The sequence below is a fragment of the Gadus chalcogrammus genome, chromosome 15 (assembly GCF_026213295.1).
Source record: "Gadus chalcogrammus isolate NIFS_2021 chromosome 15, NIFS_Gcha_1.0, whole genome shotgun sequence".
NCBI classification, from domain to species: Eukaryota; Metazoa; Chordata; class Actinopteri; order Gadiformes; family Gadidae; genus Gadus; species Gadus chalcogrammus.
In genome coordinates, this window is record NC_079426.1 from 4,227,853 (window position 1) to 4,254,529 (window position 26,677).

Genomic DNA, 26,677 nt, shown 5'->3' on the forward strand with positions numbered 1-26,677 from the left:
ATATAAATTGAGCGATTGATAATATATTTTATTTGATGCGTACTACTATTACTATTTAATTGCCCTTTGGGGATGAATGAAGAAGGCTTACCCATCTAAATAATATAATATAACAGCGGACCATTAATTCAGCAGATTCAGCAGTTGGCTCATGTTGGCTGCGCATGCGCAAAGAACGAAGCCACCTGCTGGAATTTGACTACGAATGAGGAAGTAGAGCGGCCGGACGGTCTTGGATGTCAAAGGGAACATCACACACACACACATACTCTGCGAGGTAGTTACGTGCTATCGAGTGAATAGCCATACCGGCGTGGAGCCATGTTTAAAAAGCTCAAGCAGAAGATCAACGAGGAGCAGTCTCCGCAGAGGAACGCGCAGTCACCACTTCAGGCCCAGCAGGTCGGGTTGTTGTGATTCTGGTAGCTAGCTGCTAGCTGACCCCTGTTATGCTGGCTCTAGCCATAGCCTCGGGAATGTTCCTCTGGGATCCGGATACCCAACAGACACCGGCCCTTAAATAAGAGCACGATGTCATGACATAGTTAGTTGACAATGTTGTACAATGTTAAAGAACATAGTTATTAGTACGCCGGGTAACATGGCTAGCTTCTATCTAGCTCATCGGTTAGCTTCTAAACATAGCTGACCATAGCTGACTGCTGTCCTCAGCTGCTGATCAAGTCGATCCAGAACTGTATGGACCGATCATGAAGTGTGGTCCTGTGGTTGTCGATGTAAAGGCACCTATGCCCTAATTTGTATTGCACACATCATATATTCGATATACGTCTTGAGCTGCTGTCGTCTAATCGAAAGTGTGACGTGTGACTGTCCTGGATGCTGTGGTTCTCAGCTGTCCGCTGTAGCATATGCTTGCCATTGCATTTTAATCTTGAGGGGATTATTTTGACTGATTTTCCGAGTTACACAGTAGTTGTTGTTGATTAACAATGCTAAACCAATATTGAAACCTCAAAGTGGTATAACTGAACATTCATTCAATTTCAAGGTGTCTCAAGTCCTTGTGTGCCTGCTTGAGTGTGTGTGTGAATGCAAAGAACTAGTAGGAGTCTGTATTATGCAAGGTATTTTGGCTGATGTGTCATCTCGCAATGTCGTTACAGACCGGACCTGGAGAGAGGCGTAGCAGCCACACCCCCTCCTTTCAACAGGATGGCACACCCTCTCCAAGCGACAGAGAGGTAAAGCACAGTTTAACCCAAGCCCAATTCTAATTCTGTTCATATTCCAGGCTGTCTGCAAAGGTGAATCATTCCTCCCCTAACCCCACTGCATTATGTAGACGGATGAAACCTCTGCCTGCTCTTCAAAATCTGCCAGATCTATAAGACTGTCTTGGCTTGGCACCCCTTTTTTATTTAACTGTGTTCAACCATTAGTCATGAGTTACAATAAAGCATTACATTCGACTACATAACAAAAAATCAAAAATAACATTTCAAGGCAGCCTATGGTGGGCTATTAAGTTGACAGTGTTTCAACCTTAAATGCATTCTGTTCAATATCATATTATTCTTTACCCCCAAAGCTGGTTTATTGAGAAAATAATGCTACAGGGGGCTTTGTATATTCAAGTGTTCAGGGGTTTAAAAGGTAGTTATGACAGCAGGACTGCAATACAACTATTATATTTTCTTTTTGGGAGAATCTAGATTCATATTTAATATTACTGTAATATATTACTTACTCATTACTTCTCGGCTTTGTCAGAGTTTCCAATGTCATAATCAAACTAATATCCCTGAGTGTACTTTGTTACACTAATGGATTGTCTTAAAAATAATATTGTCAAATTAGTGAAACATTTAACAGCGGCTAATGGTACATGTTTTTATCCCCTCGTTCTATTTAAAACATCAAAAAAATGTCCAGAGCCAGATATCCCTTCCTTGGAACAAAGAAAGTCATTTTGTTGGGACAATGTAGGACATACTACAGCATGTGTCTGAATTATTGATGCTTCCTCTTAACAGTGTTCCCCCCTAGTGAACCTTCTTAATGGAGGGGCGCAGGCTATGAAACATTTACCATTACATATTGGAAGCAATGAACCTATGTTCAAAGCTACAGTGATGTATGGAACTAGTTGTCATTATGTGGAATGTCTAAAGACTTGAGGGTTTCTTGTTTGTTTCTTTAGGTTATTTAGAAGACTGAGCTTGTGTGGTTGGTTGATCTTTGGGCCATTGTAAAAGCTTTATATTGACCATTATTTATTTAAGAAGAATTGTTTTATGGCTGTGGACTCCAGGCCCGGGCAATAATTCACTCTTATCGTTTATTGTCTTTGAATGAATGAATATCAACTGTTTTGAAGAAAGATATGCCTATAAAACTATCAAAATATGAGGTCTGAAACGTCAGGAAAATAAAATTGGTTTTGGTCGAATTCTTTAAATGTCCATATACTACAAGGTAATAATCCTCTTTTAGACTGTTGGTAATGCTATTTTGAATTCATAAGTATCATGATTTTGATCGTAACCCTGTTCAATTCCCCCTGGTTATCGTCATAATATATTTAAACGTATAACCCCGCCCTCTCTCAGGGTTTGATGGTTGAGAATCAGTTGTTATTTTCTCAATGCTATACTGATTCTCAAAACATAGCGTAGTGTAATATGTTGTTGGGCAAATTTAGCCCATAAACACTTTGCACCGCCTTATTTACAGGCTCCAGTACAGGAATCAAGTCTCCCTTTTACCTTGCGAAATCGCGTAAGCTCTCCATTGTGTACAGCTCACCCCATTCTCACTCTGAAGTTCTTCATAATGTACACAGATCACACCACTCTCACTCTGAAGTTCTTCATAATGTACACAGATCACACCACTCTCACTCTGAAGTTCTTCATAATGTACACAGATCACACCACTCTCACTCTGAAGCTCTTACTTCAACCATCACACCTTTTTGATTTATCACCAAAACAGTTACACGCCATTTGTCTTCCCTGGAACAGTCTCCTCATTACATTGATATTATCGGGATACATAAACCACTCTGGCTGGTTTGAGCTATTACTACCATGGCTTGAGACTATACAGGGATGTCAAACGGCCGCCATGCTGTCCAATGACGACCGGGTCAGTCTCAATCAGTTTCCTCACCTCTTTGTCCCCCTTTTTCTCTACTTCACATGCTGTCCTTTTGTCCGTCTCTGTCTCTCAGACTATCTCTCCGACTCGTTTACGAGTCTACTCATCTTCGTCTCTCTGGCCGGTCTCTCCCGACGGGTTTTTCCGGGCAGGCTGGCCAGACGGTCCCCCAGCACTGTTTTGCACTCATGGTGTTATTTTGTCATTGCTCTCTGTCTCCCTCCCCTCCCCTCCATGCCTTTCTGTCTTGTTACTGCACTGGCGGGTTCAGGCGCTGGCCGGGATGATAGCCGAGCCCGCCTTTCTCTCTGAGTACACTATCTTTGCTCTGGACCATTCAAAACGACCCAAACCGGCCCAGGTAGCCAGTGTGGTGAGTTGTTCTCACTCCCTGCTTCCCCCCCCCCCCCCACCCGTCCTTCTCCCGTCCACCTCCTCTCTTCCTTCCTTGCATCTCTGTGCCTCCTCCAGGGGAGTAGGTAGAAGACTGGTACCCACGTAGCTCCAGTGAGGGCTGTTTGCACCCTGCTCTCTCTTTTAATCCCGTTTCCTATGGACTATCCTTAGTAACCTGAAGGCATCTCAGTCGTAGGCTAACATTGCATCGAATGGGGATTCATGGTTTGTATTGTGGGATAGAAGCTTTTGGCCTTTACCTCATGCCGGATTTACACCCCTTCCATTTTACTTGGTTCTAATCCGTTACAGCAATGTATGCTTTCTCCCTTAGAGGTCCTTTTAGACTTTAGATGCCTGCGTTTTAAAATTCCCAGAATCCCTTATTCGTTATTTGAACTGGTGTGGTCTCCCATCCCCACGCGTTTGTTCATTTGGGATCTGTGTTTGTATTTCACAAGACGTGGTTCAATGGGACATGGGTTATTTCTGTCCTGTTTTCCCAAATAAACAAACCGTGTACCTTGTTGTATATTGTCATAGAACCCTTATTATTAAACCAGAGTGTGCATTGATGATTGCATTTAGAAAGCCCATTTGAATAATGTAATAGACTAGACAAACTCAAATGTCAAAAAAGGTAAGGATCAACAGAAGAGAAAAACAAACAAATGCTATAATAGTGGCACAACATTTATTATGAAAATCCATGAAGTGGTAATGATGAGTCTCATATACAAGTCTCTTTTTAAAAATAGCTTTTATGACACTGAAGTTCTGATAGTCTTTAAAATTATAGTAGCCCAATCAACTGGGGAAGACAAACCACAGCTAAACAAACTATCAGCAATTTATGCAACCATTCTGGAAGCAGAGGCCAGTCAGTCATCTTATCTTCTCCTAAACTATAGTGCATAATTGTGTCTCTGCATTGATTTTACCCTCTGACTGCTCTTTGAGAATATGATCTTCAAAGGAACACAGTGCTTCCCAACTACCGCTTAACATTTTCATGCAATCTAGAGGTCACCTGCTCCAGAAATGTGTCTCCGGTTGTTATCTCAATATCAAGTGATTGGCCCCTTATTCCTCCGGAATGAATTTTGTCATGTTTATCATGTTTCACCTTAATCTTATCATAATGCCATCGTTGTCAATCATGTTTCTGAATAGCAGAAATCCTTACAAATAGATTTGGTTAAAGAAAGCATGCTAATCAATTTAGCATACCACTTGCCCAGGGCACAAGAAACATGAGCTTCTTTGCTATAAAGAAAAAAAAAATGTTCCTCAACTTCTTTCAAATACTGGTTGTACTGGTTTCTCTGCGTCATATTAAAATATTTTATTGTTCAAGTGCAAAATTTATACAAAAGATACTTCCTTCAAATAATGCTGTATTGATGCAAAATGAAAAAACATAATCAATATAAGTATTAATATTAGCAATGAACTTTGTCTTTTTTTCCTATGTACTGTATATGCTGGTAAGTAAATTGCTAGGTACAATGTAAACAAACGTGTAACTTAAAAGTGACGCAAATCCGATTTGCTGCTCAACGATGCACTATCTTAGCGCATCATTTACCATGTAGTCCTAAGTAAACAGTACCCTGTATATCCGGGCCTTGTTAGCCGGCTAAGCTTCTCAGCTGACATCGTACAACGATAAACATGAAGTAGATTACTCAGGAACAGGGGGAAGCATGGCGTTGGACATAGGAAAATCTATCTTTCTCTGAACCTGCTTCTTACCAGTAATATTAACCCGCAAAGCTGGCCTAAAGTCCACACTCTTTCAGCAAACTAGGACTCTGTGCTGCTGTTTTAACACAGATGCTTGAACTGACAATTCAAACTCCGGCTCTTCTAATTGACAATTTAAACCTCTTTTTACATATTGTTTTTCCGTCTTTGTGGCTGTTACGTAGACTACGTTTTAACCCCTTTTTCTGTTGTACCGTACCGGAGAGATGCCTTCCGTTTTGTGTATTTAACCCCTCTGTTTTTTTCCAAGTTGCATGAGGGATCCCATTGCTGCCTGCATTGCTGTGAGCAATTCTAATATTGCTCCCTCCAAAGTAATCAGGGAGTAGCACGCTGGGGTGTGGAGTCACTAACTGTCTGAAGGGTCAGAGCACCGGCACGGCTCTCCCTCATGCGCTGTGCTGTTATCTTGCAGGGGGCTTCCGGTGTGGTGTCCAGGTCTCCCAGAGGTAGTATTAATGGAGATGGAAGTGCTTCTCCGCAGGCAAGTTTAATTTCCCTTCCACCCACCAGCAGCGTTGTTCTCCAAATTTTTTCTTTAACTTTTTACATTAATTTGTTTCTTGCCGTCCATCTCGTTAAGTGCACATTTTAATCAGCCGTGTCGAGAACAATTTTGTCAGTGTTGGAAGATTGGGCCGGATTGGGCGGGAATTCTGGCACAATCTGGCAACACTGACAATATTGTTTCCCGCCCAATCCGGCAACCCTGGCTGCGGCACGCTGCAGCCAGGGTTGCCAGATTGGGCGGGAAATCTGGCCCAATCTGCCAACACTGACAATATTGTTTCCCGACCAATCTGGCAACACTGACAATATTGTTTCCCACCCAATCCGGCAACCAGCCAGGGTTGCCAGATTGCAGGGGAATTCTTGCCCAATCTGGCAACACTGACAATATTGTTTCCCGCCCAATCTGGCAACCCTGGCGGCAGCGCACTGCCGCCAGGGTTGCCAGATTGGGCGGGAATCCTGGCCCAATCTGGCAACGCTGGATATTGTAAGTCTTTTCACGGTGCCGCCGCTCCCTCCCACAGCCTCCGCGGAGAGAGGAGCCCCAGACCTTCGCCCAGAAGCTGCAGCTGAAGGTGCCCTCGGTGGAGTCGCTGTTCCGCAGCGGGGCCAGTCGGGCGGAGGGCCTCTTCCGCTCGCCGTCCAAGGAGAGCCTGGGCCGCAGCGCCTCCCGCGAGTCGCTCACCACGGTGGGGGAGGCGGAGCCCCCCGCCGCTCCCGGGTACGACCCCTCGTCGGACGTGGAGAGCGAGGCGGAGGACTCCCCGGGGAACGTGGAGGGGCTCTCCAAGGAGCAGCTGCTGCACCGCCTGCAGCGGTCGGAGCGGAGCCTGGGGAACTACCGGGGGAGGTATTCGGAGGTGAGGGTCGCTGCCTCCTCATAGACCCCCCCACCCCTCAACCCTGTATCTTGACGTTTCATTCAGTGAAGAGCCCCTGGATTGCGGTCTTTGTGTCTGTCTTCTAGGGCTGCTCGGTTATGGAGAAAATCATAATCACGATTATTTCGGTCAATTTTGAAATCACGATTATTCAAAGAATCATTTTTGAGTTTGAATGTATTTATTCATTTATTCAGCAGTCTCTCCCAAAAAACACAGAAAAAAATACACAAAATGGTCAAAAAGAAAATATTTAAATCTAAAATAATGTACAGATATGTATCCAGCTGTTCTGCACTTTCTATAAAACATTTAATAAAAAAAAAATATTATAATCAAAAACTATAAGTTTTCTGGTTGTTTGACGCTAAAATCAAAATCGCGATCAAAATTCAATGAATCGCTCAGCCCTACTCCTCTGTATCTTGACGTTTTAGTCCGTGAAGACCCCGCAGCTGAAAGTCTTCGGGTCTCTCTTCTGTATCTAGTCGTTTCATTCTGTGAAGGATCTTCCGGCTGGAGGTCTCTGCGTCTCTCTTCTGTATCTAGTCGTTTCATTCTGTGAAGGATCTTCCGGCTGGAGGTCTATGCGTCTCTCTTCTGTATCTAGTCGTTTCATTCTGTGAAGGATCTTCCGGCTGGAGGTCTCTGCGTCTCTCTTCTGTATCTAGTCGTTTCATTCTGTGAAGGATCTTCCGGCTGGAGGTCTATGCGTCTCTCTTCTCTATCTTGACGTTTCATTACCGTGGGAGTTAGCCAGCGTGTTCTCTCTCACTGCACACGGGTGCGATACAGCTATTTATCTCCCGCATCTTCTCCATGCAGCTTGTGACGGCGTATCGGACGGTGCAGCGGGACAAAGAGAAAAGCCAGGTAAGCTGCACGGGATTACACGGGCCTCTTGGAGAGGATTGTCGACCCGTTGACTGACTCGCTGTTCTTTATTCTCGCACCCCAGGTGATCCTGAGTCAGAGTCAAGACAAAGCCCTGCGCAGGATAGGAGAGCTTAGGGAGGTAGGTCCAACGGTTTCCTTCGTTACCCAACATCCACTGAAGGAGGAGCCGCTGTCAAAGATGTACTATAAATACCGCGAGAGAAAAGGGTTGCAAAAGTGATATGGAAAAACTTGCAGTAGAATCCAATTTTTTGTTTAGTAATGTGCTCTATATCTGCAGCCAAGATTCACCTCCACTGGCAGGTTCATTAGTTCAAACTGAGATGGTAGCCCTGCAGACAGAGTGTATTGATTTGTGGATCGTTTTGTTTTGTTATTGCACAATCTTCATTTCAGTTACAGTTCAAAGAACAAACTCCTCTTTTAAACGTTTTAATAGTGCAGGTTAAACTTGTGGTAACGTAGCGCACTATTGATGCTCTTGTTTACCTCAGATGAGTTGCAGTACATGTGTGCGTGCAGTGTGTGTGTGTGTGTGTGTACATGCACTCAATGTCCAATATGAGTATCTGGGTCATGCACAATTTCAGTGCTCTCAATTAGAGTAGAGCGTAAACACGCTCAGATAAACAGATGAGATCTAGGTCGGTCTAACAGGTCATGCTACCCATTTGGATGTTTATTCGACTAGAATTTCCTAGGAAAATCCCATTGTTTAATTGGTAATTGTCTAATCAAGTGGTTATTGATTTTATTTGTGCAGTATAAGCACACCTACGATGTGTGCTACTATAAGTCCACATAGTAGGGGATGGACACAATTCCCTTTTGAGTTTCACTTTCATGTAATCCCGTACAATGCGTGCTGTTTGAATCTGTCGAATGGTCTGCTTAGGAGCTTCAAATGGACCAGCTGGCCAAGAAGCACCTGCAGGAGGAGTTCGATGCTACCCTAGAGGAGAAGGACCAGTTGATCACGGTGCTCCAGACTCAGGTACCGTCTCATGGGCTTGTAGCCTGGGATCCAGTCTGAGGAGTGCACATGTGTTACAGGTTCACCTTGTTGTTATATCTCTGCATATATCACAACACCTAAATCTGAACTAAAACCAAACCGTACTCGGGTTATAAAACTTAGGCCGAACCTGTTAAAGTGGCAAGCTCTTAGATCTTCGTTTCGACCTCTTTTGTGCCACCTATGGCGAATAAAACGCAGCTACACACTCAAGTGAGTTGAAGAGCGAGTCTATTGTGTACAGGCTCCACCTTCCCACTCTGGCGGCACCACTTCTGTTGGCTGATGGAAAACATGTCACTAACTGCGCAACTCGTGATTGGAGCACATAGCAGGAAAGACGCCAATCTACACACAGTTCATAACACTCATAATACTGTAATTTCAAGGGCTTTTGTCCGTGGGCCACGGGTTCAAGCACCACGTAGGTAGATCGTGACTCACCACACATGCTTAAATTAGCATTTTTGGAGATCTTCATCATTGCCACTTTAACTATGCAAACCTGCAACCCGCATCAATATGTGTGAAGCATCAATATGCATGTGTGAAGCATCATGTGTGAGTAACGATAGAGTAACTTTATCTTGTTCTGGCCCTGTGCTGGCCCCGGGGGCACTCACAAGGTGTTCATATAACCCAGTGGCAGTAGGTAGGGGAATATGAGGTCATGTTATTTGGAAGAGTTGAGACACAGTCTATCATAAGCTCACTCAGCGAAGGAGAGCCTGGTGGACTCTTAATGCCCATCACTCACGGTGTCGCTTTCCCATCAGGTGGCCCTGATGAAGAAGAGACTCAAGGGGGTCACCGACCTCACGGTGCCCATCGAGGTGGAGGTGTCAGCGTCTGAAGACGCTGCCAACTCCAGCGCCGCACTGCGGACTCCCACCAAGGACACGGACGCGGAGGCTGCCGTCGGCAACGGTCAGCAAGCGTTTGATTAGATCGGCGGGGATTCGATGAGTCGACTCACATCGACCCACGAGAGGGCAAACGCTAGCTTGATCCAGAGTGAAGGGCTTCTTCAGAGGAAGTACTGTTTAGCAATTAATCAATTTGAGATCACAGACTTACCCGTCTTAAGATCAAATTATAATATATTAATTAATATTATTATGACGATGTGTTGATAACAAATAGATTGGGGAATGGTCATTCATTGTTATTATTTTAAAAACCAGTCAATAGTTTTAGTTATGTAACAAAAAATGGTGACCTCCGCCCATTCTGTTAAAACCCCGCATGATCTTCATCCCAATGACAAATTGTGGTGCTGCGTTACTTCTCCCGACCAGAAGAGGGCAGCGGTGACTCAGCCAGGGTGATGGAGGTGCTCCAGAAGAGGGTGACGAGGCAGGAGAACCTGCTGCTCAAGTGCAAGGAGCTGCTGAGAACCCACAAGGAGAGGGGCGCCCAGCTGGGCAGCGAGAACGAGACCCTTCAGGAGCAGCTGCAGCTCAGGCTGCAGGAGCTGGAGAAGATGAAGGTATAGTGAGGGGGCTGGAGAAGATGAAGGTATAGTGAGGGGGCTGGCGAAGATGAAGGTATAGTGAGGGGGCTGGCGAAGATGAAGGTATAGTGAGGGGGCTGGCGAAGATGAAGGTATAGTGAGGGGGCTGGAGAAGATGAAGGTATAGTGAGGGGGCTGGCGAAGATGAAGGTATAGTGAGGGGGCTGGAGAAGATGAAGGTATAGTGAGGGGGCTGGAGAAGATGAAGGTATAGTGAGGGGGCTGGAGAAGATGAAGGTATAGTGAGGGGGCTGGAGAAGATGAAGGTATAGGGAAGGGGCTGGAGAAGATGAAGGTATAGGGAAGGGGCTGGAGAAGATGAAGGTATAGTGAGGGGGCTGGCAGGAGAAGATGGAGGTATGGTGTGCGTGCTGGCTGCCAGTAACTCAATGGGGACCGTTGGCTTCATTTATACTTGTAGACTTTATTTATACTAGAAATGGTCTTCATAGAATGTCCCAAGCTATTAAAAATAGATATACAGGTAAGGCTGCTCGATTATCATAATCACGATTATTTTGGTCGATATTGAAATCACGATTATCAAACGATAATTTTTTGAGTTGGAAAACATGATGTATATATTCAGCATGTCTCTCCCAAAAAACACTTTGTAACTGAACTGTGAAACTGTGAAATTTCGCCTTAAAAAACCCCACAAAATGATCAAAAAGAAAATGTTAAAATCTATAATAATGTATAGTTATGTATCCAGCTGTTAAAAAAGAATAATAATCAATATACATATAAATTGAAAAACTCGATTATATTAGTTCTGTGATCGTTTGACGCTAAAATCAAAATCGCGATCAAATTTGGGCCTACATACAGGGTCCCCTCCTTTGTCTCTTGATGAATAACCTTGAGGGCCATTTTTTATTAATTTACCCATACTGTATTATTCCCTCGTGCAAGAGTGTCGCACTCTTAGTTTTATTTTATTCCGAGACCTCAGGTTGCTAGAGATTGATGCTGTCGGTGTTGGGTTTGCTGGGGATCGATTATAACGGTGCCGGGAAGGGGGAGTCACACATCAGAGGAATGTCTTCAGGAAAAGGACAATTCCGCTCCGCCTCTTCCGCCCCCTTGGTCATGGTCGGATGAAAATGTCACTGAATTCACGGCGCTGTGTGAAACGCTGTGTTTCTCACTGCCGCGAGAAAACTCTGGCCTTGGCTCCAGCAGAAAAGGTCACGTCGACGTGACATGACTCGAAACTCCATTTCCTTTGACACACAAACATTATCCACAAACACTGCTAGAAAAATTTGGGTCGATTCTGGTGGTTTAGCTGCGTGCCTTGGTGATGTTTCACAGCATCTGGAAGCTCACTTCCTTTAGATCATTATTTACCCGGCGCCTCATGTGTACACATCTGCATACCTTCTATGCGTGCGTGGATTCTGAGCAGTCAGGGGAAAGCGTAGCAGAGGTTAACAGGCACTTAGCCCCGCGTAGCAGCATCAAGGTGTCCTGGTGTCAGTCTCCGCTGAGCTGAAGTCTCGGTTAAATGCAGCCCATAACAGACCTGTCTACAGGTCCTACCCCCGCCTCCTCCTTACCTCAGAGAATTTGGAATGGATTGAGTGTCGTCTCGCACCTAGAGCAGTTAACCCCAGCGATGGTGGGTTTGGTTTAGTAATGCTCATCAAACGGTTAACACAAAACGTATGAATCCCAACCGATTGCAGTCCTGCGCCCTGCTGCTCTATTAACGCTTCCATTCGGTACACGCGTCATTGAAGTCGTAGATCAAACAGCTGGGTGGTGCAGTCGGCCCTGCGTTTCCTCCGACGGCCGCGGGTGAAGTGGAAGTGTGGCTGAGGCGTAGCCGCTGCGGGCCGCGGGTGCGGACCTGGGCTGTAATTTGGGTCGCGTCGTGTGCTGCTTGGGGTTTTGTGTCGACGCTTGCGATCATAGGCTTGTGGGTTGGGCTGGCTGGCTGGCGTACCAAGTCTCTCATTTTGATGTAATCCGCAAGAATACAAGTAAAGACAATGTCTTGTCTAACCCTTGGTATATCGTCATCCGTTGATTTGTATTTTTAACAAATTTCCCTTTATATTTTAAGCCGGCCATTTCACGTCAACAATTAACCCTTTTAGCAGACGCGTTGATTCAAAGAGTCTAAGGAGTGAGGCGGAGAACCATAACATTAAAAGATTTGATTTGTTTTCCCAGGAGCTGCACACTACAGAGAAGACAAAGCTGATCACCCAGCTGCGTGACGCCAAGAACCTCATCGAGCAGCTGGAGCAGGATAAGGTGAGCGAGTGGAGCTCCTCCGACCTCGGCCAACATCTTGACGGACTTTCCCGCTCATGATATACGGCCGTGTTTTCGTTCTGCCACCGAGTACAGGGGTCACCGGCCTTGAAGTTCCCTGGTCGAGGCTGGTCAACTTTAACCCCCCGCACACAGGGACAGGCTCTTGAGGTTACTCCCAGGAATGTGGGGAGCCCCTAAAACTGTCTACTGCTGTTGAAAACCAACGGCTTGATTTAGGGCCTTCGATGTAGAGACAACACCCTTTTAACTATACATGTCCACACTGTTCCTCTGTAGCATGAGCTAAAAACTGTGTCTTTTAAGGGCATGGTGATCGCTGAGACCAAGCGTCAGATGCATGAGACGCTGGAGATGAAAGAGGACGAGATCGCCCAGCTACGTACCAGGATGCAGCAGATCGCCTCCCAGAAAGAGGAGCTGCAGGAGCAGAAGGAGAAGAATGAGAAGTCAGGTACAATGGCAGCCGGCCTCAGCTATGCATGGGGAATGATCTCGACGGTAGGGGTTGTGTATAGATATTTTGTGATTTAATTTGTTGCGTAGCGTTCGAAGAGCTGGAGAGGGCATTGGGCATCGCTCAGAGGGCGGAGGAGGCCAGGAAGCAGCTGCAGGTTCAGCTGGAGGAGCAGGTGAAGGAGGTGGAGCGCGAGGGCGAGGAGGAGAGGAAGAGTTTGCAGCAGGAACTCTCCAGGGTCAAGCAAGAGGTCGTCTCCATCATGAAGGTCAGACTGCAGATTTTGCCTCCATTATATTTTTGAAGAATGGAATGAGGCCTTATTTTCCAGAGTTATGAAAAAACTCATTAACACTGAATTTCCTTATTTACACACAAGATATAAGTGTATATAAACAATGTAATATTTATTTTGAGATGACAAGTGTAAATGTACTTGAGTGAACGACCAGGCAAAATATCCCTCTAGCCGTACATGGATTCTGTTTTGCTCGTAAACCCATGACAGATACTTTGTAAATTAACATGAAAATTGAATTAGCCATGTTCTTCTGAATGTGGAAGTTATTCTGCATGATCTCTTTTGTGGAAGTGCACACGATCTGCACTGTCTTATGTTCAACGGTTGATTTATTTCTCTGACTCGAATGTGGTAGAAATCATCTGAGGACACGGTTGCCAATATGGAAAAACATCACAATGAACTGCTTGCTGCCAAAGAGCATGAACTAACTGCTCGAATTAACCAAGCTGTGGTAAATACTTATCATCTTTCCCTTGCACACATATATTTCGATTGTATGATTTGAAGTATGATTTGTAGTATCCATGGCTCTAAAATCAGACTTTCTTTTAGGAGCAATGCAAAGAGGAGTTTTCCCAGGCTGCCAAGGAGAGGGAACAGCAATCTTCTCTTGCATTGGAGGACGCAGGACTGCAGATGACAGCCCAGAAGACGGAGGCTGAGAACAAAGTCAAAGAGACACAGTTGGAGCTGGAGGCTGCCAGAACCGTGAGGCTCTTTCCTAGGGCTGTCTCAGTCCCAATGGTTGAATGTAGAATGATTTACGTGGGGTCTGAGATCACATTGTGTTTGTATTTTATCTCCAGTAGCAATATACCATCTACATGATTATTTACAATCCGTTGTCAGTAATACGAATATCAATTGATTGCAGAGAATACTGGAGCTCGAGAGCACGCTGGAAAAGAGTTCCGAAAATGGATCGAGTCAGTCCAATGATTTCTCCAAGCAGATGAAAGATCTGCGAGCCAAACACAAGGAGCAGATGTCTGCATTGAAGGCGAAGCAACGGGAGCAGCTAGAGAAGCACGCTGACACCTTAACGCAGCAGCACAACACGGCCCTGGAGAAGCTGAAGCAGGATCACAGCCTCAATGTAGAGGACATCTTGAAAGATAAAGAACTCCAGTTCCATGCACATGTGGAAGACATGAACCAGAAGACCTTGGAGAAATTGGATGCAAAACAAACAGAGCTTGAGGCTCTGTCCTCTGAGCTCTCTGAGGCGTTGGGGGTTAAGCAGCTTCTGGAAGAGAGGCTTGCAGCACTGGATGGTTCTGTTGGTTCAGCCCAGCAAGCCGTGGAGCAGAGACTAAAAGAGGAGGAAGCAAAGCACCATGCAGCTATGGCAGATATCAGGCAGCAGCATGAAGAGTCACTTGGAGGGATGGAAAAAACACTAAAGGAGGAGCTGAACAACTTGAAAATCGCCGTGGAAGAGAAACAAAGAGAACTTGAGGAACGCATCCTTGTAGAAAAAACACTGAATGAAAAATCGGAGACTGCTCTGCAAGACCTGAATACGAAGTCAAGTGAATTGGAGGAGTTGAGACACAGTCTATCACAAGCGCAGTCTGCGAAGGAGAGCCTGGTGGACTCGAATGCTAATTTAAGCAAGATTACCAAGGATCTAGGTCAGTGCAAGAAGCAGTTGAAACAGTTGGAGCGCAAGCTGGAGGTTGCACAAGCAGATTTGAGGAAAAACGAGGAGACCCTTCAGCGGAAGTCGAAGGAGCTTGAGGAAATGGAGCAACAGTTGCAACAGACCAAGAAAGAACTCTCGGAGAAGGAGAAGTTGCACATCGAGGCAACTGCCGCCAGGCACGAAGACGAACAACGGTTGAGGAAAGGGCTGGATGATGAAAAGGCTACGCACGCGGAGAAGATTGCAAGCACTGTAAAAGAGATGGAAGTTAAGCTTAAGACACAGGAAACCAAGATGGACAAGATCAAACAGAAGGCCAAAGAGATGCAGGAGAAGTTCAAGAAAAGACTTCAGGAAAATGAGGAGTCTATGAAGAAAGAACTTTCCAAGAAAGAGGAAGAGCTCCAGCAGAAAGAGCAGCAAGTCAGAGATAAAATCCTAGAGATGGCCCAGAAAAGTTCCCACGGTCTCAGCAGTGCCATGTCAGAGTTACAGACCAACCACAAGGAAGAGCTGGAGAATCTGCATAAATCTCATAAGCAGGAGGTTGAGGATTTGGAACATCGCTGGCAAGAGAAGTTAAGACAACAGGAAGAGGATATTTCGGAGAAACACTTGCACGTAGTGCAGGAGAAGGCCCTGGAATTGGAAGACGCATCTCAGCAACTCAGTACTATCAGGGTAGAGAAGGACCAATCAGTGCTTGAGATAAACAAGTTTAAAGAAGAGCTGGCAATTCGAGAGACCACTGTGCAGAAACTCCAAGTGGAGCTGAAGGAAGCAGCAGGTAAGCTTGAGGGTTTGTCCCAGAGTGAGGCTTTGCTTAAGGGGCAAATTGAGTCCATGGAAAGGAACCTAAATCAGGCTCTGATTGAGAGAAATGCTCTCCAAGATCAGCTGAGTAGCACGGAGGAAGGGAGCAGGAATAAGTTGAAGGCTTTATCCAAAAAATTGGAGTCAAGCGAAGGCAAGCTTAAATCTCTTAAAACTTCCAAAAGCAAGCAGGGTGAAGACTTGGAGAGGAAACTTGAGGAGAGTGCTCTTCAAATCCAAGCGAAGGAAGGTGATTTCCAGAAGCAGTTACTGGTAATCACCAACCAAATGGAGCACTACTGTAGGGAGGTTCAATCAAAAGTTGAAAGTGGTTCCACTGAGCTCTATGGAAGAGTTGAGTCCAGGGTGACCAAGCTGAAAGACCAAGTTCTTTGTAACCAGAAAAGGGTGGGGGAGCTCAAAAATGTTATCCTTACTAAATTGGATACAATTTGCACTTTAGAGGAGAAGCTCCGCAAGCAGACGGAGGAGAACATGAATCTATGCAGTTCAATTGAGCAGTTGACCGTTCAGCTCGGCACTCAGGCAGAGAATATTGAAGCCTTAACCAATGAGAGGGACCGTCTGCTGAAGGAAGCGAAGGGTCATTCTCAGTCCATTTCACAAGACGTCCTCAGAATAGAAAAGCTCAGCGAAGAAAACAAAACGATATCAGAAAACATGAGCGCAAACGTGTTGCATATCAGCAACTTGGAGAGCATCATTGATACCTTAAAGAGTCAGGTAGCAGGTAGTGTCACGGAGAAGGAGGAAGCCATACATCTACAGAGCCAGCGTTGCAAAGAGGAGAGTCAGCAGATTGTTGCTAACATGAGGGAGACCATTGAGAAGCTTGAGCAGGAGAAGAAGTCTGCTGTGGAGCAGGCGGACACGCTCAGGAACAGCCTGTCTGAGTTCAAGAACAACGCAGAGTCCAAGTTCACACAGAACCACAACACCGTCGTGTCTCTGCAGGACCGCCTGCGTGACCTGGAGCGAGAGATCTCCGAGAAGAACGAGGCGTTGCAGCGTTTGACTGCGAACATCGACAATCAGTCCATCAGCAAGTCTGAGATGGACCAGGCCCTGAGCGAGAAGGAGCAGCGGGTCAGCGCACTCGCCTCGGAGCTGGAGAGCTGCAACGGCAGGCTCTGCGAGCTTCAAGACCAGTTGGCCTTGAAGACGAAAGAGTGTGAGCAACTCTCGGCCGCCCTCAAGCAGCAGCTCAGTGACAGGGAACGCGAGAAGAGAGAGTTCACAGAACAGCTGCAGCAGATACAGGAGCAGTTCACACACAACAGCCATTTGTTCCAAGAGACGGAGGGCAAGCTGCACATCCTGGAGAAGGAGAACCACACTTGTAAATCTGAGCTTGAGGCTCAACGGGTAGAGTTTGAGAAGATGAGAAGCGAAATGCAGAAGAGCAAGGAGCAGAGCCTGAAGGACGCTGAGGAGAGGCTGTCTGGGGAGAGTGCGAAGAAAATGGCCGACCTCAAAAAGAAGGCTGAGCAGAAAATTGGTCAGCTTAAGAAACAGTTGACATCACAGCTTGAGGAAAAAGAGCAGATGGTTCAGTCTTTGAAGTCGAGCTTAGAGGAAATCAATGAAAGGGAAGCGGGAAGCAAGCGGCACACGGAGACCTTAGAAGAGCAGGGAAGAAACCTTGAGGACGCACTGGGAAAGCTTAAAGAAGACCACGAGAAACGCCTCGAAGAGTCTCTGAGCGAGCAGAGGCTGGAGAACGAAAAGTCTTTAGAGGAGTTGAAATGCGTGTACGAGGGGAAGATCTCGTTACTTCAGAGGGATGAAACGGCCGCTCCCGATGCCAAGGCGGATGAAACACCCTCTAAGCTGGAAGAACTTGGAGAAAGACTTCACGAGGCAGAGGAGCAGAATCGAAACCTTGTTGTCGAAATAGGTCGACTGAAAGAAGAGCTCCTCGAGAGAGAAGCTTGGCTGAAACAACAGCAGGTCGCTATGGTTTCCTTGGAGAAGCAGACGCTGGTGCAGCAGGAGGAGGTGGTCAGGATGGAACAGAGTAGCGCAGTGCAGGCGCCGAGACCGGAGACGACGGACCAGAGAGATGAGGACGGAGAGTCTCTGGAGTCCTTGAAGGAGAAGCTGACTGAGGTCAAGAACGAGAAACTGAAGATCCACAAAGACTTCACCAGGTTGCAGAAGGACTTCCGGTCGCTGAGGAGGGAACATGAGCAGGATCTCGAGCACCTCAAGAAGGAGTTGGCGGAGGAGAGTGACAAGAATTTGAAGTAAGTTTGGGTGGAATTGAAGGTGCATATTAACGACAACAGAAATCACCTCATCTGGTTTTACGAGAATATCTGCTGTATTAACGTGATCGTTTTGTCCCAGGTTGGAGTTGGAAGATCTGGAAATAAAGCAAAACTATTCACTCAAGCAGCTCATGAGGGACTTCAACACACAAATGGCTCTAAAGGAGAAGGAGATTGAACTGACAGTGAAGGAGACTATTGGTAAGAGGGAAGTGTAGTACTTCATTCACAAAAAATAGCAGCATTGTGATATGTTATACTGTAAAAACAATATTGTTTGGTATGCAGTGATTGCTCTGATATGCTGTGATTACCAAGAATGTATGTATGCACATTATAATTAACGTAATGCTTATCTTCAACCACACTATTCCCTGCCGCATTTTGGCTGACGTTGATGTTCAACAGTCGGTTGGAAACAAATTTCTTTCATCCTAGATGATGTGTAGAACTAAATAAACAAACCGTGATGAATGAGAAATTAGGGAATCACGATCCGAATAACCATAGTCATTTCAAAGCGGTCCGTTCTTCCTTTCTAGTGGGTTAGGGTAATGAATGCAATGTTTCCGTAAGCTAAGGCCAGCTCCTCTCGGCTTCCTTCAACAGGGAAGGCTCAGTGTGTGGAGGCTGAGCTAATCACAAGCAACCGGGAAGAAGTCAGCCAGCTTCATAAGCTCATCGCCCAGAAGGACGATGACCTGCAGAGAACTGTTCAGAAATATGAACAGGTGTTGCAGGTACTGCACCTATTTATATATATTTATATCAACATGTATAATTATGTTGAGGTTGGGAATTTTACACTTAATTTAAAGGCAATCACAACGACAATCACAAAATGTGGACTATTTGGGCCTGGGAAGATAATATAGGCCTATTATCAATATGAACCTTCATGTACACACCAATCCACTCAACACACACTGACTGACTGACTGACTGACTGACTGACTGACTGACTAGTAAGTCCTTATCATTTGAATTTCTTTAAAGATTTTGAAAATCATTACATGCATAACCTTACAATACCACAGTTAGAGACACTGATTAAATATAAATTACTTTAGTCTGTAACTTTATTGCCTTTTTATTTACTTTAATCTGCCGAAATTAAATTATTCTTCGACGGCGCTTTGAGCATATTGTTTTTGCGTTGTCAAGGAAGTCATTTTTGATATTTTTTTATTTTCGGAGCTGTTAAATCACGTTAACAACATTTTTTAATGACACCCTTGGAATGTTATTGACCAATCAGGATGAATAATTCAATAAGACTGTAGCATTATAGTTGATTAACAATTTGACCTATTTCTATTCTGGTCTTCTGAAGCCTACATTTTATCCCTCAAGAACACAGTTGGCAACTTAAGCTGTCTTTTGTTTAAAACTCTCTTCTAAACAAATGAAAGCTAGGAGGTCTAAAAGAACAAATTTGGCAATAATCAAAATACTTGGGCAGTGATGCTCCGTGACACATAGGAAGTGACTCAGCCATGTTTATGCTGTCTTCCCTCCCCCCTTACCCCCTTTAGAGTCGAGAGGACGAAATGGGGGACAGAGTGTGGCAAGTCCAGAAAGAACTGGAGGACCTGCAAACAAGGGTCGGCGGGGCTGATTCTGAGGTACCTCGTTTGACCTTTGACCCTACAGGTTCACCTACCAACTGCCCCATAGCCATCGTCCCTTTCGGAATCGACTGAAGCGTGTATGCGATCAACGATTGACATTCTGAGGAGAGGAAGGCCTGGTGGGGCTGTTACTATTATTAACTGTCGGGTTCTGTTAAAGTCGTAAACGGGGCGTCCAGGTGAAGATGGAATCGCAGCACGTCTGTCACCTCCCTGCCCACTCAGAGCATTACTGTGTAAGCCATACAGAGTCTTGACGGATCCGTTACTGCGTCGGACAGTCGTTCCTCCACACAGGAGCGTTCGTTCCGTCTCGCATTCCCCGACGTCCCTCAAGACGCCCCATTATTTGGACATTGACTGTTTCAGTTCTAACGGGTTCAGCAGTCTTCAGATCCGCTCTCCCCCGCTCTGCCCCCCCCACACACACACCTTTTCCCCCTCGTCGTAATTGAAAGACTCCTTCTGGAGGATGGAGTTTGACGTTTCGTCTGCCGCATCCTCCTCCAGCAAAGAGTCTCTCTCTCTCTCTCTCTCTCTCTCTCTCTCTCTCTCTCTCTCTCTCTCTCTCTCTCTCTCTCTCTCTCTCTCTCTCTCTCTCTCTCTCTCTCTCTCTCTCTCTCTCTCTCTCTCTCTCTCTCTCTCTCTCTCTCTCTCTCTCTCTCTCTCTCTCTCTCTCTCTTTCTCTTTTTCTCTTTTTCTTTCCCCCCCCTCGTGGTGCAGGCGTCTCTCCAGCACACGTCGGGCGCTCCGAGGGCCGCCTGAATCAGTCTGGAATGCTCTTCCTGGAACCCGGGCGGCTGCCGGCCTCCGGTTGGCCCCGATCCCTGTTACCAATTATCGGCGGTGGTGCCGACCCAGCCAGCCTCCAGGATTTATACTCACCGGGACGGTTCCCATGCGCAGTCTGCTCTCTGGGTACCGAGCCAGATCGCTTGTTACCCAGCTGGCCTGGAGACCCCGTCGCAGATATAAATATACATATCTGTTCAACGTATCTATAATATATAGGCGACGCTTAAAATTCCAAGGCACCGATTCACAGGGAGTCCTAGCAGTCTCTCTACGTTCACCGCGTGTTATTCAGGTGACGTAATCACTTCATGGGGGGATACTGCTCTGAGAGGCCTCCTCTCGCTCAGGGTCTCGCAAATACTCCCTCTGTAGACAGCAGGCCATATGCTCAGGAGACGGGGGTTGGATATCCAGCGTGAAGGTTGGGTGTCTGTACTCCCGCGTTGGTGTGCTTCGACGTTAGTTTGGCTAGTGCTAGAGCATCCGTTGGCTGGACTCTCTTCTGATTAGGGTAATGACTCTGGAATTGATCGTTAAGATTCCTGCCCTAATTTGTAGCCCTTTATGGTCCACCTCATAATTATGTGGTGTTATTCCCGTAAAAATTATAAATGTGATCGTGTGGTCGTACCAATTAGGGTAAATTAAAGTCATTTAAAGCTGGGTGTTCAAACTTGCCATTGCAGAATTAGACCGCAAAAGCTGCTAAATGTATAAACCCCATAAACCCAAAGCAGAGTCAATATTTCCATTAAGTGACCCAAAAAATGAACATCTTCCCTTTCCTTGTTTCAGATGAGCATCGAAGACCTGCAGGTGAGCAACTCGGCCTTGATATCAGCCTCTCCATCTTTGTAACTAGACGCTTCCATGTTTGCATCACCTATTTATCAGCGGCCCGTTTGGTGACCCAGCAGCATCAATGGGCCCGTTGTCTGTCGTTTATGGACGTAGCGGTCCTGCATCATCACCCCTTCAAGTGCTCCACTCTAACGCTGTTTGTTTGTGCTGTCCCCGGTCATCCCTCCCGGCCGCAGGCTCAGCTGTCTGAGAGGAACACTCTGTTGAGCGAGGCCCGGCTGAAGGAGCAGGAGTTTGTCGACCGAGTGAGTCTCCATCACCCCCCCCGGCTCTCCTCCTTCTCCTCCTCCTCCCCTCCTCCTCCTCCCCTCCTCCTCCTCTCCCTTCTTCTTTCGGTCTGTGGTCTGTCTGTCTGTCTCTCACTTGCTCCCGTCACTCCTCAGTTTTATCTCTCTTCCCCTGTCGCTGTCTCTCCTTGCTTTACCACAGTTCACTCGTGCTCTCGCTGTCGAGCGCCGTATCTCTCTGGCTCGCTCACTCATTCACACTGTCGGTTTTTTTTTTCTTTATTTTTTTCTCTTTTTCTCTCGTCTATTTTTTTCTTGAGTGTCGGTAGAGAAAGTTTAAAATACGACCTCAGGTGAAGAAAATGTGTCCAAACAAGTCATGTTTATCTTTCTCACTCTCTCGCTCACGCTCTCCCTCCCTCCCTCCCTCTCTCCCTCCCTCCCTCCCTCCCCCCTCTGTGCAGACCGAATCCCTTTCACTGTATTTACTGTGCTGTCCTCCAGCTACGAGTTAACTATGGCTCCCCTGCCGCACTAACTACATTGTTCTGCACATCTGTTTACATTTGCCTTAACCGTATAAACAGTTCAGCTGCCCTATCCCAGGGTTTTTCCTCACACACATCGCCTTTCTCACAATTAGTCCCCTGTGGAAGACCAGCAGTGTAATACTGTATCCCATCGCAGACACATCAGCTAAACGCTTCCTTTGGTCCTTCCAGATTTCAACATACATTCTATGTTCTTCTGGATCAAATCGAACTTGAACACGAAGGCAAACTATCCGCTTTGATTGAGGTTGAGAGGACGATTTAGGGTAAAAGCTTTTAAACTGTTGTGCTTTCTATCAATTCTGTATGTCTGCATTTTCTCCCCTCACAGATCCACTCACTCGAGGATACGATGAGATGTCTCCACAAAAAGGCTGTAGTTACTCATCTGGGAAACCCCTGCAAAGGTACGGTTAAACAGCGAAAGTCCATGTCTCACCCTGTTCCTCCTCATCCCGGCCATGCCCGGCTTAACCTCACCTCACGAGTACTGCACAGCGCAAGTCTGGCTCCAAAATAAAAAAAAATGACCAATGTGCTTAATGTGCTCTCAAGCTTTCAGTTATGGCTCCCTCATTTATCTTGGGCTTTCCCACTTCGAGTGAAGGATCAAATTGGTCATCGGAGCAGTGCCGTAGGCTCAGCTGGATGTAAACTTATTTCATTTTTAATATATGGACGGCCCATATAAGGCCGCTGCCGTGCACTCGGGTTCGCTGTGCACCATCAATCTGCTGGGACTGCTGCCGCACGCATGCAACTCGCCCATGGATCAAAACCCCTGCATTAAGTGTGGATGTGTGTGCGTGTCTCTCTGTGCGTGTGTCTTAGAGTGGACCAGTTTCTAGCCTTCGCCGTGGAGCTTTCCTTCTGGTGTAATAAAGAGAATCTGCTGTCAAATGTTGAAGTGTGTGTTGGGGGGGGGGGGGGGGGGGGGGGTGGGGTGGCGGGGAAGAGAGGTCATCGCACGATTTAATGGCTTTTGCAGCTTGCGGTCTTGCGTTTCCCACAAAAAAACCACGCGAGCAGACATGTGTTTCCCTTCCTTCCTTCCTTCCCTAAATCTTTCGCCGTTGTATCACGGGCGCCTTACAATCTCTTATCCAAAGACCAGTAGTCGGCCTCCCTTTCCTCATTATCAGTGGGCCCTCGCTGTCCTCGAGTCAGTGGGATGTCAACGTCGAGCATACTTTCCTCCAAACACCCTTTCTTTCACAGTGCGGACGAGCATACTGTGCTATCTGGTGGGGACCGGACCCCTCTGATATCTGGTTGCATGTCCGGCTCCTACTCCCAGTAGGTGGGAGAGTGGGGGGAGAGTAGGGGGGTGTGGATGGGAGGGGGTCGCTGGCTCAGCGTGGCGTCCCCCCGGCCCGAAGGTCAAAGGGCAGGGTTTTTTATTGGCACCCCCCCCCCCATCCTGTTTCTTCACGCCTGTGCATCAAAGCCCTCTGTTGGATTCCCCTCCGCTATGCCTTCTACCTGTCGCTGGCTCGCTCTCCACGCTCAAAACTCAATCCAATGCTCGCACGCCCCCACACACATTCAGAGCCCCCCTCCCTAACGTGTCTTCCAGACACACCGGCAGGCGAGCCGTGGGTAATCCAGTAGCCCCAGCTTCCGTCTCCATCTATATCAAGCCTTTAATGAGGACAGGGCAGTGGAAGAATCCCAGGCTCCTGGCTGCTGCTGGTACCGACCACTATCTAAATTGCACTGCGATTTCCCCGTTGTGTTGTTTTAATGATTATTGTTTCAGGATAACGACACAAGGCCCGCAGGAGGCATCGCGTATAAAATGTTTCTTACTGGCATCCCCATGCTGAGTTTGGCCATTCTTTCCCGTGGTTAAAGTCTGTGATTCATTGCAACACCATGACTGGGCTGGAAGTGTTTCCGCCTTTAGAGTTGCTAACACAAACATGATGCCATTGAGCAAGGCGACGGGCAGAAGGGGGTTGGCTGGAGTTTAGCTTTAACCCTCCCGTACGAAGTGTTAACACGATGATGGGAACCACATTCTACAAAAAGACATTGAATTTTGTATCGTGTTCTACCACAGATGGCTTGTGTTGCTTTGTATCTGAACGCCATGCATTGTATACTCCCTACATTGTTTGATTTATGATTGACTCAAACGTTTTTTCTGTGTCCGTCTCCCTCCTCAGACCCGGGATACAGCAGTACCGACGCGCTGTCGGAACCCACCGAGTTTGAGTACCTGAGGAAGGTTCTGTTTGAGTACATGATGGGCCGGGAAACCAAGGTGGGTGATCCGCCGGCGCTAAAGTCACCAAAACCAACACGGAGTCCAGTGCTACAGAGTCAGCCTAAAGTCAGTCTATACATCTTCCCACACCTGGAAGGTGGTGGCGGGGGGGGGGGGGGGGGGGGGGGGAGGGGGGAGGGGGGAGGGGTTGACTGCACGGCTCAGGAAGCCGTATAAAAGTCATTGTGTGTATTTTGGCCTGGTCCAATTAACAAGGCCTTCCTTCATTAGCCGCGCTGTTGAGACGGAGACCTCTGGGTCCTGAAGCCAGTAGGACGCTCCAGGAGGCCGGTACTAAACAGAGGTTCTTTATGGCGCCGTGGCAGGCCTCCCGTGTGAGAGGATGTCTCCCAGGCTGCCCTGGGAGCGCATACGTCTCACATGATGTAGCCGTGCCGGTTTAGGACTCTGGCCCGGGGTTCAGTGTGCGAGCAGCGGCTAGGGGTCCGTCGGAGCTCCAGTCCTGCCTCTCATTATCCTCGTCTTTATGGGGGGAGCGCATGGCAGATGGGGCTGGGTCTGATTACACGGACGATAAGGCCCTTTCTGTGCCGTGTTCTGTTAAGTGTCTTACAACATGCGTGGTTTGATTGGCCGCACTAGTGTCCAGGGTAGGAGTTCACGGAGGAACACCCTTCATGATGACAAACGGTCGTAATATAAATGAACAGCGCTCGCGTGCGTCCCATTTGGTTGAATTTATCGATATGTTTTTTTTTTAATGCGGATACAAATTAATAGTGCTGCCTGATTTCTTTCCCCTGTGACAGACGATGGCCAAAGTCCTCACTTCCGTGCTGAAGTTCCCACCAGAACAAGTACAGAGCGTTCTGGAGAAAGAGGAATCTAAAGCACTTGTAAGCAGCTCCTCTCCGTCCTCACTGGTTCATATGTCTGTGTCATCATACGTGGACTGTACCATTGTGCTTTATAGGTGTAACAGAGAGATTATGAGGAATTGTATCTTCATACTTAGGAATCTGATAACTCGTATCTGCCACTTTGTCTTAGTTATTGAAATGATGTTTACTTGATATAGCTTTATACACGTCTGTCGATGCACAAGCAGTTCACTGGAAGGTTATCACGCAACAGAACACGCACACACTTACACTAATGTGTAAGGCTCAGCACTTTCTCACTTGGCAACCAAAATGAGGACAACAAATAGGAGACGAAACACAAATGAGGTCAGAGTTGCAGAGTGTAACAAACAAACAACAGAAAGGTTAGACACTGATATCAACGTGTTTGTATGTCTGTGCCCAATTTTTAAATGGACCTTTCTCTTAATAGGGTAAATACCAGCGTAAAATCTACTGTATTAAGTAATCTGCTGTGGGTGTTTTCTTTCCCCGCAGCCTTGGCTTCGATGAGTGTTGACATGAAGTGCTCCTGAGGGATGGAATTACACTGCTGCTGAGAGGCAAGACTGCCAGACACCTAATCAAGCCCTTCTCCCATTCACATCTTAAGTTTTTGTTTGTGTGGATGTGTGTGTGTGTGTGTGTGTGTGTGTGTGTGTGTGTGTGTGTGTGTGTGTGTGTGTGTGTGTGTGTGTGTGTGTGTGTGTGTGTGTGTGTGTGTGTGTGTGTGTGTGTGTGTGTGTGTGTCTGTGTGCATGTGACGCGTGCAATTCTGGGGCATCTATGGTGTGCGTAGCTTTATGTTTAAGTTATAAAGGAATTTAAATAATATGTAAGAGAATCTTCCATGAATCTAGATTTCTGCTGAAAATAGCGGTTGTTGATTTACACATTATGATATTTTGTTTGATTCATTTTTTTAGACAAGGATTTATGTTTTTCTTTTTATTTAGATGTGTTTATAATGAATGGCTTGTGCAATAATCCATATCATGTATTGATGCTGATGGTCAGTTGATTTTATTTGTTTGTGTTTGTGTGTCTGCATCACTTCCTCTGTAAAACTGTAATGACCCTTTAACTGTGCTCTCGCACCACATTAAGACATACTAGCACCTATTACCTTGTTTGTTTACCACTGCTTTTCTATACTTTATATATTGTGGAAAACTGACAAGTAAACCCCCCAAAAATGTCTCTTAAATTGTACTATAATGGTTAATCTGTACACAATATGACTTGCTATACATTTCCAGGAAAAAAAACGAATTAAATCCTATTTATAGTTCAGTTTTGTCACGTGTTTGTGCTGTCTTGTGTTTTGCACTACACGCTGCACACTTTATTAGTACCCTTTTATAAATGGATTGGACGATTGTCCTGTCTTGAGTATATGATATGCCACTACAATAAAAAAATCATTCAGCAGTCTATAAGCCACTCACTGTTGAAACTGAACGTGTCAACATCACCTTTTGTTCAGGGTCATGTTTGAAAGTTGAGAGTTGTAGTCAACAATTCGAGTTGCATTGGTAGTGTAATGTGGTTTATCAAAAAAAACGCAACAACATTTCTG

The 26,677-nt window shown here is 46.3% G+C and overlaps 1 protein-coding gene across 5 annotated transcripts; it reads left to right on the forward strand.

Moving 5' to 3' along the window:
• The first annotated feature begins 194 nt into the window (after positions 1–194).
• On the forward strand, positions 195–26,389 carry golga4 (golgin A4). Of its 5 annotated transcripts, none has more exons than XM_056610069.1 (25): positions 195–402; positions 1,128–1,205; positions 3,395–3,496; positions 5,702–5,770; positions 6,324–6,659; positions 7,506–7,553; positions 7,639–7,695; positions 8,473–8,571; positions 9,369–9,519; positions 9,894–10,081; positions 12,287–12,370; positions 12,698–12,845; positions 12,938–13,116; positions 13,505–13,603; positions 13,705–13,860; positions 14,027–17,877; positions 17,981–18,102; positions 18,511–18,641; positions 19,437–19,526; positions 21,123–21,143; positions 21,365–21,433; positions 22,298–22,373; positions 24,135–24,232; positions 25,006–25,092; positions 25,597–26,389. In XM_056610069.1, exons 1-25 carry the CDS (start codon positions 322–324, stop codon positions 25,609–25,611), a joined length of 6,435 nt encoding a protein of 2,144 aa, XP_056466044.1. In that variant the 5' UTR covers positions 195–321; the 3' UTR covers positions 25,612–26,389. The 5 variants fall into 5 exon arrangements, with proteins under 5 accessions (XP_056466044.1, XP_056466043.1, XP_056466045.1 ...); XM_056610068.1 differs by having other exon boundaries at positions 9,891–10,081; positions 25,597–26,388; XM_056610070.1 differs by lacking the exon at positions 13,505–13,603 and having other exon boundaries at positions 9,891–10,081.
• Positions 26,390–26,677: the final 288 nt, after the last annotated feature.